This window comes from Pongo pygmaeus, chromosome 13, assembly GCF_028885625.2.
Source record: "Pongo pygmaeus isolate AG05252 chromosome 13, NHGRI_mPonPyg2-v2.0_pri, whole genome shotgun sequence".
Taxonomy (NCBI): domain Eukaryota; kingdom Metazoa; phylum Chordata; class Mammalia; order Primates; family Hominidae; genus Pongo; species Pongo pygmaeus.
The window spans coordinates 128,042,314-128,054,699 of record NC_072386.2 but is presented as its reverse complement, the minus strand read 5'-3'; the positions used below and the strand labels follow the sequence as shown (position 1 = coordinate 128,054,699).

The 12,386-nt window shown below is 57.7% G+C and overlaps 1 protein-coding gene across 1 annotated transcript; it reads right to left on the bottom strand.

The window, feature by feature from the left end:
* Window positions 1-6,477: 6,477 nt before the first annotated feature.
* TOR4A (torsin family 4 member A) lies at window positions 6,478-11,665 on the bottom strand. The gene is made up of 2 exons (XM_054502454.2): window positions 11,228-11,665; window positions 6,478-10,462 (listed from the first exon to the last, which is right to left on the bottom strand). Exon 2 carries the CDS (start codon window positions 10,423-10,425, stop codon window positions 9,157-9,159), a length of 1,269 nt encoding a protein of 422 aa, XP_054358429.1. The 5' UTR covers window positions 10,426-10,462; window positions 11,228-11,665; the 3' UTR covers window positions 6,478-9,156.
* Window positions 11,666-12,386: the final 721 nt, after the last annotated feature.

Below are 12,386 nucleotides of genomic sequence, written 5' to 3'. Positions count from 1 at the left end.
AAAAAAGAGAGAGAACATTTGGACAGAGACGCACAGTCAGGCACTGCATAACAATGTTTTGGTTCACGATGACTGCATGTACGGCAGTGGCCTTGTAAGATTATAATAGCACTTTTTTTTTAAACTGTGTCTCACTCTGTCGCCCAGGCTGGAGTGCAGTGGCGTGATCTCGGCTCACTGCAAGCTCCGCCTCCCGGGTTCATGCCATTCTCCTGCCTCAGCCTCCTAAGCAGCTGGGACTACAGGCGCCCACCACCACACCTGGCTAATTTTTTGTATTTTTAGTAGAGACAGGGTTTCACTGTGTTAGCCAGGATGGTCTCGATCTCCTGACCTTGTGATCCACCCATCTCCGCCTCCCAAAGTGCTGGGATTACAGGCGTGAGCCATCACGCCCGGCCCAAATGTTCTCTTCTTGTAAGGACACCAGTCACACTGCATCCTGATCCACAGTACTCATTTCACCCGTAAAAAGGAATGGGCGGCTGGGCGCGGTGGCTCACTCCTGTAATCCCAGCACTTTGGGAGGCCAAGGTGGGTGGATCATTTGAGCTCAGGAGTTTGAGACCAGCCTGGGCAATGTGGCAAAGCCCCATTTCTATAAAAAATACAAAAATTAACCAAGCATGGTGGTGCACACCTGTGGCCCCAGCTGCTCGGGATGCTGAGCTGGGAGGATCACTTGAGCCTAGGAGGGCAAGGCTGCAGTGAGCTATGACTGTACCACTGTACTCTAGCCTGGGTGACAGAGTAAGACCCTGTCTCAAAAAATAAAAATTAAAAAAAAAAGAAAAGAGGCTGGGCTCGGTGGCTTACACCTGTAATCTCAGCACTTTGGGAGGCCAACACAGGTGGATAACCTGAGGTCAGGAGTTCGAGACCAGCCTGGGCAACATGACGAAACCCTGTCTCTACTAAAACTACAAAAGTTAGCCGGGTAAGCTACTTGGGAGGCTGAAGCAGAAGCATCACTTGAACCCGGAAGGCAGAGGTTGCAGTGAGCCGAGATCACGCCACTGCACTCCAGCCTGGGCAACAAGAGCGAAACTCCGTCTTGAAAAAAAAAAAATAAGAAAAACTACGATGCTCTACGCTCATCCTCAGAGGCAGAAGGGCAGAAATTGCCAGCTCACACCCCCAGGCAATGGCCATGTGCTGGGGCGCCTTCCATCCCCGTTCCCTTTCCAGCCTCCAGAAACTCCACGAGGTCCTGGACATGAGTTTGCATCTCTTGGGCGGTGCTGAGCGGGCATCTCTCCTTGAGCTGCGCTGACACCTGCAGGAGGCTCCAATGGCCTCAGTCCACGAAGGCCCATGGCAGGGGCTGCTCCTTGTAGCTCATCCATCACCAGCTCCACACAGTCAAAGCCCTTGTCCTGGGTCAGGCGCAGTGGCTCACACCTGTAATCCCAGCACTTTGGGAGGCCCAGGCGGGCAGATCACCTGAGGTCAGGAGTTCAAGACTAGCCTGACCAACATGGTGAAACCCCATCTCTACTAAAAATACAAAGTTAGCCAGGCGTGGTGGCACATGCCTGCAACCTCAGCTACTTGGAAGGCTGAGACAGGAGAATAGTGTGAACTCAGAAGGCGGTTACAGTGAGCCGAGATCGCGCCACTGCACACCAGCCTGGGCGACAGAGCGAGACTCCGTCTCAAAAAAAAAAAAAAAAAAGGAACATAGTCTGGGCCAGGTGTGGTGGCTCAAGCCTGTAGTCCCAGCACTTTGAGAGGCCAAAGCAGGAGGATCCCTTGAGCCAAGGAGTTTGAGACTAGCTTGGGGAACATAGTGGAAACTCATCTGTACAAAAAATGAACAAAATTAGCTGGGCGTGGTGACATGCACCTGTAGTCCCAGCTACTCGGGAGGCTGAGGCAAGAGGATTGCTTGAGCCTGTTGCTATGTGCTTGAGCAATGTGCTATGATCATGCCATTACACTCCAGCTGGGGCAACCCAGTGAAACTCTGTCTGAAAAGAAAAAAAAGTATACTAGTTTCACTTCAACTTCAGAAATTCTGACTTTGGTTGATCCTCTGATCATGTAATCACAGACACTCAACCTGATAGTGCAATAAAAACTGATCCCAAGCCTGAGGCTCTGAAGAAACCTCTGCTATGGATCCCTTCATCTCAACCACAGGTATTGCCAGAAACAAATCTGATGCTTTTTCTTTTGGGTCTTCAAAACATTTTTGTAGATTTTCATTGCTTTCCATTCTGTCTACAAAATATTTCAAATCTTCAGAAAGAGAAGATACATTGGCTTTAAAACTTTCAAGGTGAAGCCAGGTGCGGTGGCTCACACCTGTAATCCCAGCACTTTGAGAGGCCGAGGCAAGAGGATTGCTTGATCTCAGGAGTTCGAGACCAGCCTGGCCAACATGGTGAAACTCTGTCTCTACTAAAAATACAAAAATTGACCAGGCGCAGTGGCTCACGCCTGTAATCCCAACACTGGGAAGCTGAGGCGGGAAGATCACTTGAGGTCAGGAGTTCAAGGCCAGCCTAGCCAACATACAGTGAAACTCCATCTCTACTAAAAAATACTAAAATTAGGCTGGGCGCAGTGTCTCACACCTGTAATCCCAGCACTTTAGGAGGCCGAGGTGGTGGATCACCTGAGGTCAGGAGTTTGAGACCAGCCTGGCCAACATGGAGAAATCCCGTCTCTACTAAAACTACAAACATTAGCTGGGTGTGGTGGCACATGCCTGTAATCCTAGCTACTCAGGAGGCTGAGGCAGGAGAATTGCCTGAACCCAGGAGGCAGAGGTTGCCGTGATCTGAGATTGCACCACTGCACTCCAGCCTGGGCAACAGATTGAGATTCATCTCTCAAAAAAATTTTTAAAAAAACTTTCAAGATGGAAAACAATTTTTTTTTTATAATAAAGAATTGAAAGACAAAAAAAAAAAAAAAAGAACCAAATGGAAATGGAAAGTTTGGAGTTAAAAAGCACAAAAACTGAAATGAGAAATCCACTAAAGAGGCTGAGCAACAGATTTTTTTTTTTTTTTTTTTTTTTGAGACAAGTCTCGCTCTGTCTCCCAGGCTGGAGTGCAATGGCTCGATCTCGGCTCACTGCAACCTCTGCCTCCTGGATTCAAGCAATTCTCCTGTCTCAGCCTCCCGGGCAGCTGGAATTGTATGTGCTCGCCGTACAATTTGAGCCTAGATCAATAGAAACTACCCAATGTGGGGCCGGACACGGTGGCTCACGCCTGTAATCCCAGCACTTTGGGAGGCCGAGGCGGGCGGATCACGAGGTCAGGAGATCGAGACCATCCTGGCTAACACGGTGAAACCCCGTCTCTACTAAAAATACAAAAAATTAGCCGGGTGTGGGGGTGGGCGCCTGTAATCCCAGCTACTAAGGAGGCTGAGGCAGGAGAATGGCATGAACCTGGGAGGCGGAGCTTGCAGTGAGCCGAGATTGCGCCACTGCACTCCAGCCTGGACGACAGAGCAAGACTCCATCTCAGAAAAAAAAAAATACAAAAAACTAGCCGGGCGTGGTGATGGGCGCCTGTAGTCCCAGCTACTTGGGAGGCTGAGGCAGGAGAATGGCGTGAACCTGGGAGGCAGAGCTTGCAGTGAGCAGAGATCACACCACTGCACTCCAGCCTGGGCAACAGAGCAAGACCCTGTCTCAAAAAAAAAAAAAAAAAAATTACCAGGGCATGGTGGCACACGCCTGTGGTCCCAGCTACTCAGGAGGCCAAGGCAGGAGAATCGCTTGAACCTGGGAGTTTAAGGCTGCAGTGAGCCGAGATTGCACCACTGCACTCCAACCTAGGTGACAGAGTGAGACCCTGTCTCAAACAAATAAACCAAAAAAAAAAAGCTTTATTTCAAAAAGTTTGCCTAGGGCCAGGCATGGTGGCTCATGCCTGTAATCCCAGCACTTTGGGAGGTCTAGGCTGGAGGATCACTTTAAGTCGGGAGTTTGAGACCAGCCTGTCCAATATGATATAACCCTGTCTCTACTAAAAATACAAAAATTAGCTGAGCATGGTGGTGCGTGCCTGTAATCTCAGCTACTCGGGAGGCTGAGGCAGGAGAATTGCTTGAACCCAGGAGGTGGAAGTCGCAATGAGCCGAGATCATCGCACCATTGCACTCAAGCCTAGACAACAAGAGTGAAACTCAGTCTCAAAACAAAACAAAACAAAAATTAGCTGGGTGTGGTGGCACACACCTGTAATCCCAGCTACTAGGGAGGCTGTGGCAGGAGAATCCCTTGAACCCAGGAGGCGGAGGTTGCAGTGAGCCAAGATCGAGCCACTGCACTCCAGACTGCACGATAGAGTAAGACTCTGTCTCAAAAAAAAAAAAAAATCAATAAAATTAGACAATTTAGATGAAATGGACAAATTCCTAGAAGTTCCAAGAAAGACATAAATTACCAAAACCGACTCAGGGACTTTGCAGATATAGGTAAGAGTGTGGACCTTGGATGGGAAGATAATCCGTTATTATCCAGGTGGACACATTTATTTATTTTATCTTTTTTGAGACATAGTCTCACTCTGTCGTCCAGTCTGGAGTGCAGTCGCACGGTCTTGGCTCACTGCAATCTCCACCTCCTGGGTTCAAGCGATTCTCCTGCCTCAGCCCCCCAAGTAGCTGGGATGACAGGAACTCGACACCACATCCGGCTGATTTTTGTATTTTTAGTAGAGACAGGGTTCCACCATGCTGGCCAGGCTGGTCTTGAACTCCTGACCTCAGGTGATCTGCCCGCTTTGGCCTCCCAAAGTGCTGGGATTACAGGCATGAGCCACTGCGCCTGGCCTAGGTGGACACATCTAGTCACATGGGTCCTTAAAAGCAGAAAACTCTTCCTGGCTGTGGTCGGAAGGATGCAGTGTTGCTGACCTTGAAAAATGCAGAGAACAGCCGGGCGCGGCGGCTCACGCCTGGAATCCCAGCACTTTGGGAGGCAGAGGTGGGTGGATCACGAGATCAGGAATGCAAGACCAGCCTGACCAACGTGGTGAAACTTCATCTCTACTAAAAATACAAAAATTAGGTGGGCATGGTGGTGCGCACCTGTAATCCCAGCTACTCGGGAGGCTGAGGCAGGAGAATCACTTGAACCCAGGAGGCGGACATTGCAGTGAGCTGAGATCACACCACTGAACTCCAGCCTGGGCAACAAGAGAGAGACTCCTTTTCAAAAAAAAAGAAAGAAGAACAAGAAAATGCAGAGAACGGCCGGGCGCGGTGGCTCACGCCTGGAATCCCAGCACTTTGGGAGGCAGAGGTGGGTGGATCACGAGATCAGGAATGCAAGACCAGCCTGACCAACGTGGTGAAACTTCATCTCTACTAAAAATACAAAAATTAGGTGGGCATGGTGGTGCGCACCTGTAATCCCAGCTACTCGGGAGGCTGAGGCAGGAGAATCACTTGAACCCAGGAGGCGGACATTGCAGTGAGCTGAGATCACACCACTGAACTCCAGCCTGGGCAACAAGAGAGAGACTCCTTTTCAAAAAAAAAGAAAGAAGAACAAGAAAATGCAGAGAACGGCCGGGCGCGGTGGCTCACGCCTGGAATCCCAGCACTTTGGGAGGCCGAGGTGGGAGAATCGCTTGAGCCCAGGAGGTTGAGGCTGTAGCGAGCCACAATCATGCCACATTCCAGCCTGAATGACAGAGAGAACCTGTCTCTATTAAAAGAAAAGAGAAGCCGGGCACGTTGGCTCACACCTGTAATGCCAGAATTTTGGGAGGCTGAGATGGGTAGATCACCAGCCTGGCCAACATAGTGAAACTGAGTCCCTACTAAAAATACAAAAATTAGCTGGGTGTGGTGGTGGGCGTCTATAATTCCAGCTACTCAGGAGGCTGAGGCAGGAGAATTACTTGAACGCAGGGGGTGGAGGCTGCAGTGAGTGGAGATCACACCACTGCACTCCAGCCTGGGTGACAGAGCAAGACCTTGTCTCAAAAAAAAAAAAAAAAAAAGCCACTATGATGTGCACACACAGATCACGAGGGTTACTACATAACGATACATGGCAGATGTCAAAGAATAACTCAGAGACAACTGCACAGAAACGGTTTCTGCACATACGAGGGAGAGCAGCTATGACATTTGGGATCATCTGGTTAGCTGGCAGCTTCCCACATGTGCAGCCTGGGCCATCTGCCCTCAGCACCTGTCCAGGGCAATTAAAGAAAATACTTTTTTAGTTATTCATGGATTTCCTGGAAAGCCCGGATGTTTGAGCTACAGACTGCATGTGAGCCCCAATCCTTCCATCAGCCTCCAGGTCCACACCACTTCCCCATTCCGAAGTTTCTCACGAAAAACAAAACTCTCCATCAGCATGTCCTATTAAATAGAAGCTGAGAGAGAAATGGATAAATCTACCATAAATCTACAATTAGGGATAGATTTCAGCATCCTCCTCAATTATTAACAGACCAAACAGACAAGAAACAAACCAAACAGTAGGTCAACAGATTTGAACCACACAATTTATTAACAAGCATGATTTGTGGCCTCATTTATAACCAGCCCCCACCCCAGCACTTGGTGCACGTTCTTCTTAAGCACACAATTTGGACTCAATGTAATATTTTAGAAATAAATAAAAAGAGGCCGGGCACGGTGGCTCACACCTGTAATCCCAGCACTTTGGGAGGCCCAGGTGGGTGGATCACGAGGTCAGGAGTTCGTGACTAGCCTGGCCAATATAGTGAATCACCGTCTCTACCAACAATACAAAAAAATTACCCGGGCGTGGTGGCGGGCGCCTGTAATCCCAGCTACTCGGGAGGCTGAGGCAGGAGAATCGCTTGAACCCAGGAGGCAGAGGTTGCAGTGAGCTGAGATCGTGTCATTGCACTCCAGCCTGGGCAACAAAAGCAAAATTCTGTGTCAAAAAAAAAAGAAAGAAAGAAAGAGGGAAAAGAAAGAGAAAATTTCCCCTTAGGTCTGGACCTTTTGATACAAGCGGATGCTCAGCGGGTGTTGTTGACTGACAGGTGGATGAATGGCCCACGCTTGCCGGCAGGTGACACCTCCAGGTGGGTGCTCTGTGGGAAGGGGAGGTGACAGTCCTGGGGGTCCTGCCTGGGGAGCAGTGGGCACCCCAACATTCACCCATGCAGGGACTGGCAAACACACCCCCACTCTGCAGCTCTCTCTGTTACCACCTTGAAGCCAACACGAAGGCCAGACCAGAGCTGGGTGTCGCTCTGTGTGGGCTCCTGGGACAGATACTCGCCTGGGAGAGGTGGGGCTCCTTCTCCCAGCTCCTTCCCCTAGCCCTGGGGGTGGGGTGGACAGAGCTGGGCTGAACTCAGCCCTAGCTCCCAGCGCTGGCTAGCCGGTCCTGCACAGCCCCAGGAGGCAAAGGTTTCCTGGTAGCCCCCACCCCCACCCCGTGGAGCCAGACCCCTCCCCCAGACTCCAGGAGCAGCGGGAGTCCTCAGGACCCTCTGGGGCAGGACGGGGCAGCCCTCTCGCCAGCGCTCCCGCCCTGGGCCCAGGACCTGCGGGCCGAGCTCGAGCTCCGGGGAGCCGCTGCCATCCGCCCAGAGATACCAGACTTTCAAGAGGCCTGAATCCCCGTCTCCACTAGACGGCCCTCGCCCTGGACCACAGACACCAACCACCAGGGCGAGAATGGATGCGAGGAGGGGGAGAGAACAGGACACCCTCCGGGGACCCGCAGGACCTCTGCTCAGGGAGCTAGCGGGGCCCCTCCAGGGACACCGGCGCTGGCGGGCGCGATCTCCGGGCTGAGTTCAGGCCTCGGGGCCGGAGGATTCCCACTTGCCAGGGGCGCGCGCCGTGAGCGCTCGACTCGGGGCTTCCGGCGCGGCCCCGCCTCCACCTTCGCGGTGCCCCCACCTCGACTGCGCCCCGCACCGGCGTGAAACCTCGCTGCCCTCTGAGCCCCTTTCGGGACCGGTCATCGCCGCCCGTGCGCTCCTCCCGGGCAGGCCCGGGTTGGGACTGCAGCGGGGCCGGCGGCGGGGACAGGCTCGGGGCGGCCTGGAGGACTCAGGGCCCAGCCGCGCGCTCAGCCCCCGGCGACCACAGAAGCCACCGGCTGGGCCGGGCGCGCCACAGGGCGGCAGCAGTGAGGCTGCCGGGTGCGTCCCGGACACTGGGGTTGTGGGAGGAGGCGAGAACCGTCCCGAGAAAACCGCCGCCCCCGAGGAGACATGGCGCAAAAAGCGCCCAAAGCACCTTCCCCTAAAGCCCCCGTGGGCGCGGTGGGCCCATCCACAGGAGGCGTCCAGGAGGGCTTCCGGGAGGCGGAGCGTGGGGAGTGTCGGGTGTGGGGTCGACTGGCGTGGGGAAGGCGCTTTGCGCAGAGGGTGAGGGTGGGCGGAACTCCAGGCACAAAAGTCCCCAGGGAAAGGGAGGTCGCGCAATCGTGGTGACCAGGGGGGCTGGCCACGGGCTAAGGGTCCCACGTGCGGAGAAGAGGGGGATGGGGAGAGGCCTAGGCACCTCCCGCTTGCCCCGCGGGCTCTCGGTCACCCAGTGAGCCCAAGCCAGGGCTGGCGGGCACGGGTTTGGGGGGTCCAGGAAGGAGGGGGAGAGGCTGCCTGAGGAGCCTCTGCCTCCGCTCCCCTCCCCTTACGGTCAAGACACGCAAGCCTTGAGCTCCTGAAAACACGACCTGAGTGAGGGGTGGGGTGGGTGGAGAAGACGGCCAGGGCCCCAGCACTGTCATGGTTGGCTGTGGCCTCCTCCGGGGTCATCTCCAGGGGGGCCGGAATGAGAACCCCACCCCAGCACTGAGCAACACGCGACCACCCCCAAGAGGCGGGGTCACGTCCCAGCTGTGTGACCTCGGGAATTGCTGGCCCTGAGATCATCCTTGTACCGTGGGAACCCACCTCTTGAGGCCACAGGGAGAACGCACCCGACCATGCCTGGGATGCCCAGCAGGGCAATGGGCGAGTTCGGGAGGGAGGTGGCTGCTCTCCTGCCGCCCCCAGGGACAGACTCGGGACTCTGAGGCGGGTGTGGACCTGGAAGCAGAGCTCCAAGCTGATCCGCACCCACCAGCCGGGCAGCCACACATTCACTGGAAACCTCAGGGGCCTGCACCAGCCCACAAGGTCCCTGGTCGCCCTCCTACTGCTGCCATCAACCCAAACGTCCCGTCCTGCGCCTCCACTACAGGAGGTTCACCGTGGCCACCACCTGCTTGCAGCCGGTGACAGCAAACTCGCGGCCAGCCACGCGGTAGAAGCTGAGCTGCGCGGCCAGGGCCTCCGCGCGGGCCTGGTCAGGAAAGAAGCCCTCGCCCGCCATCTCGTCCCGGAAGCAGCTGACCACATCCCGCTTGTCCAGCAGCAGAAACGGCACGATGGCCGCGGCCTGCCACAGCGGATGCTCCCGGGACAGCAGAGCCAGCAGGCTGGCGCGCAGGTCTTCCGCCTGCGCCGCTGCGGCCTCGGCACTGCGGAAGCCGTCGGGGCGCAGGGGCAGCGCGCGGGACGCGTTCTGCAGCACGAAGCGCGTGACCTCGGCGCCACCCGCGCCACTGAGGAGCACATAGATGGCGTTGTGGAAGTGGTGGGAGCGCTGCGGCTGCAGGAAGCCGTGCAGCTCGTCCAGCAGCGGCCGCGGCATGAGCTCCACGTCGTCCAGCACCAAGAGTGGGGTCTTCTCCTCTGCTTCGGCCCGCGCCACCACGTCGACCACGCGCCGCGCCAGCTCCTCGCGGCAGTCCTGTGCGGCGCGCGCCTCGGGGCAGTGGTGCCGCGCATGGTATTGCAGCACGAGCGCGCTATCCTCCAGCACCGAGCGGAAGTGGCGCGCCAGCAGGCGGCCCACGTGGCTCTTGCCCACGCCACTGGGCCCGTGCAGCGCCAGGAGGAGCGGACGACTGTGCACATGCGTGGCCAGGTAGTCCCGCATCAGCGCCACGATGCGCGCTACGGCAGCGGGCTGGCCGAACACCGCGCGCTGCAGCGCTTTCTCCAGCCCGTCGAGGTCATAGCGCTGCGCGTTATCGTCCAGGTTCTCGATAGCGTTGAGAACTTGGAAGCCCACGATGGCAACTAGCAGCAGCAGGCAGCGCTGCGCGCGACTCCTGTGCTCCACGCGCGGCCGATACTTGCGCGAAGTCTCCGGGTAAAGCACCAGGCGGCTGCGCCGGCGCTTCTTGCGTGGCGTCCTGGAGGGTAGCTCCGCGGGGCCGTCGAAGGTGAAGAACTGCGGCTGGTCCAGGTCCGCGCGCGGCGCCCGGGGGCTGTAGCCCGGCCTGGGCGCCCCGGTCCCGACGTCGGGCCCCCCACCCGGCTGCAGGAGGCGCCGTTTGCGTAGGACACACACCCGGCGGCGCAGGCGGAGCACAGCGCGCACGGGCGCGATCACGCACCGGCCCGAGGCTCGGGGGGCCGCGGCAGCAGGCTCCAGGCTGGGCTGGCCGCGGTCCATGGCGCAGGAACGGCGCTCCGCATACAGGTCGCCCTCCCTGCAACGGGAAGACGGGGAGGGTCTCTGGACTCCCGCCACTGCCCTTTCCCGCGGGCCGCCGGAACCGGTCCCCGGAGTGATCTTAGCCCCTGGGAGTCCCGTGGGGTGCGGCCTGGGCTGCCCCAGGGCCAGGGCCTGGTCGCGGCCTCGCCCCTCAGACCGGGAAGCGACCCCTGCGCCCCTCCGCCCCTCCGCCCCTCCGCCCCTCCACCGCTCCGCAGGGCCCTGATGCAAATCTCTCGGGTCTTCCCATAAACGGCCGCCGCGGGCCTTGAGGAAGTGGCGGCGTAGAGGCTTATCTGGTGGCCGCCCCGGCTTCCTGGAGAAGTCGTCGAAGGAGTCAGTGGCCGCCGAGGCGCCCACTGGGGTGAACAGTCACCCCCGGACCCTGCCCCCGCCCGCGGCTCCCACTGGACTGGGCCGTCTCCCAAGGAGGGGCCGCGGGAAGCAGAGGCCTGAGTGCCCAGGAGTTCAGAAACGCCCCCACACGCTCCAGAACACTTGGCGGGGGTCTGGCTGGAACTTGATTTTGAGAATAGGCCCGGGCCCAGTCCCCGGGCTCAACCCAGGCATCCCAGCCCCGACTCCAAAACTGGGATCCTCCCAACACCCCTCCAGTGAACGAGCAGAGCAGCGCAGGGAGCCCCCCGGAGACCAGTGGAGGTGAGGCGAAAAGATGGACAGAAAGAAGAGGCCGGTCGGAGCAAGAGAGCCACTGACTGGCAGGAACTGGCCTGGGCCCCAGGCCCCAACCCACCCCTACCTGCAGCTGGTCCACTGCCCTCAGCTCCGCGGGCCCCTGCCTGTGCCAGACGCTGGGGCCTGAAACTCCAAGCAGGAAATGCGCCTCCCAGGGCGAGGGGGTGGGCCAGGGGCCTCCTGGGCCAGCTCCGGCCTGGAGGGGCAGCGACACCTGCGGGTCCCCAGGGAGCGGCCGGCCGGAGCAGAGGAAGCTCTGGGGAGGTTTCCGCTTCTATGCAAAGGAAGTGAGTCAGGGGGTGCGGCCCAGGCGGGACTTGGGCTGGACGGAGGCGCCAAAGGGGGGAGGCCTGGCCAGCTTGCTCAGATCCCCTGGCCGGAGGTCACATCCCCTCTTCAGTTCTCTAGCGCTCAGAGTCCTCCTGGCTTGGTCAGGCTCAGGACACCTGGTGAGGCCGAGGGTCCCTGCTGCATGCCATGCCCCCACCCTGGGCTCCTGCATCTCAGCCTGTCCTCCAGGGTCCCCACCTCCCCCAGGTTATCCCTTCCACCTGTCACCCCACTCACAGGGCTTACAGCTGTGGGGAGGGGGCTCCAGGTCCTGTGTAAGCAAGGGTGGAGCAGGGCAGCAGCAGAGGGGGTGGACAGGGTCCTCTGCCCAGCTGCATACCCCCAATCCCTCTCTTATTACTCCTCTCCCCGCTTTTTCATTCCCCTCCTGACCCCAATCGGGGCCCCCCCAAAGTGGGCTCATTGTCTTTCCTTTCCCCCTTCCTCTGTCCCCAGCCTGGAGCCCCTTGCCCAAGACAGGCCAGCACACACAGACGGAAGTTCTATCACGGAAAAAAACCACGTGTGGCTCAGGGTCCCTGTGGGGGTTGGGGAACAAATTTAGAAACAACTTGGGCCGGGAGCCAGGAGCTGGAGCTCTGGGCCCTTCCCCCTGCCGGCCTGCCTAAAGGACCCTGGACTCCTCCCACTCTGGCCCAGCCTGGAAGCCGCCTTCCAAGGAGGGGCAAGGTGGCCGCTCCAGCCACACCAGTGCTGCTGGCATTCAGCTCAGGACCCCACAGTCCCAGGGACGCCCCAATCCTCCCAACAGCCAGCCCGGGCCTGATGGTTCCAGCTATATATTCCTCACACGCTGCACCCAACCAGAGGGGCTGCATCAGGGAAACTGGTCGTGGGTTGGGGGTTTCCATTCTCTCCGGGGTATGGGGTCC

Bases quoted from the DNA above. Each gene is read 5' to 3' on its own strand.
- TOR4A (XM_054502454.2), bottom strand. From the start codon at position 10,425: ATGGACCGCGGCCAGCCCAGCCTGGAGCCTGCTGCCGCGGCCCCCCGA.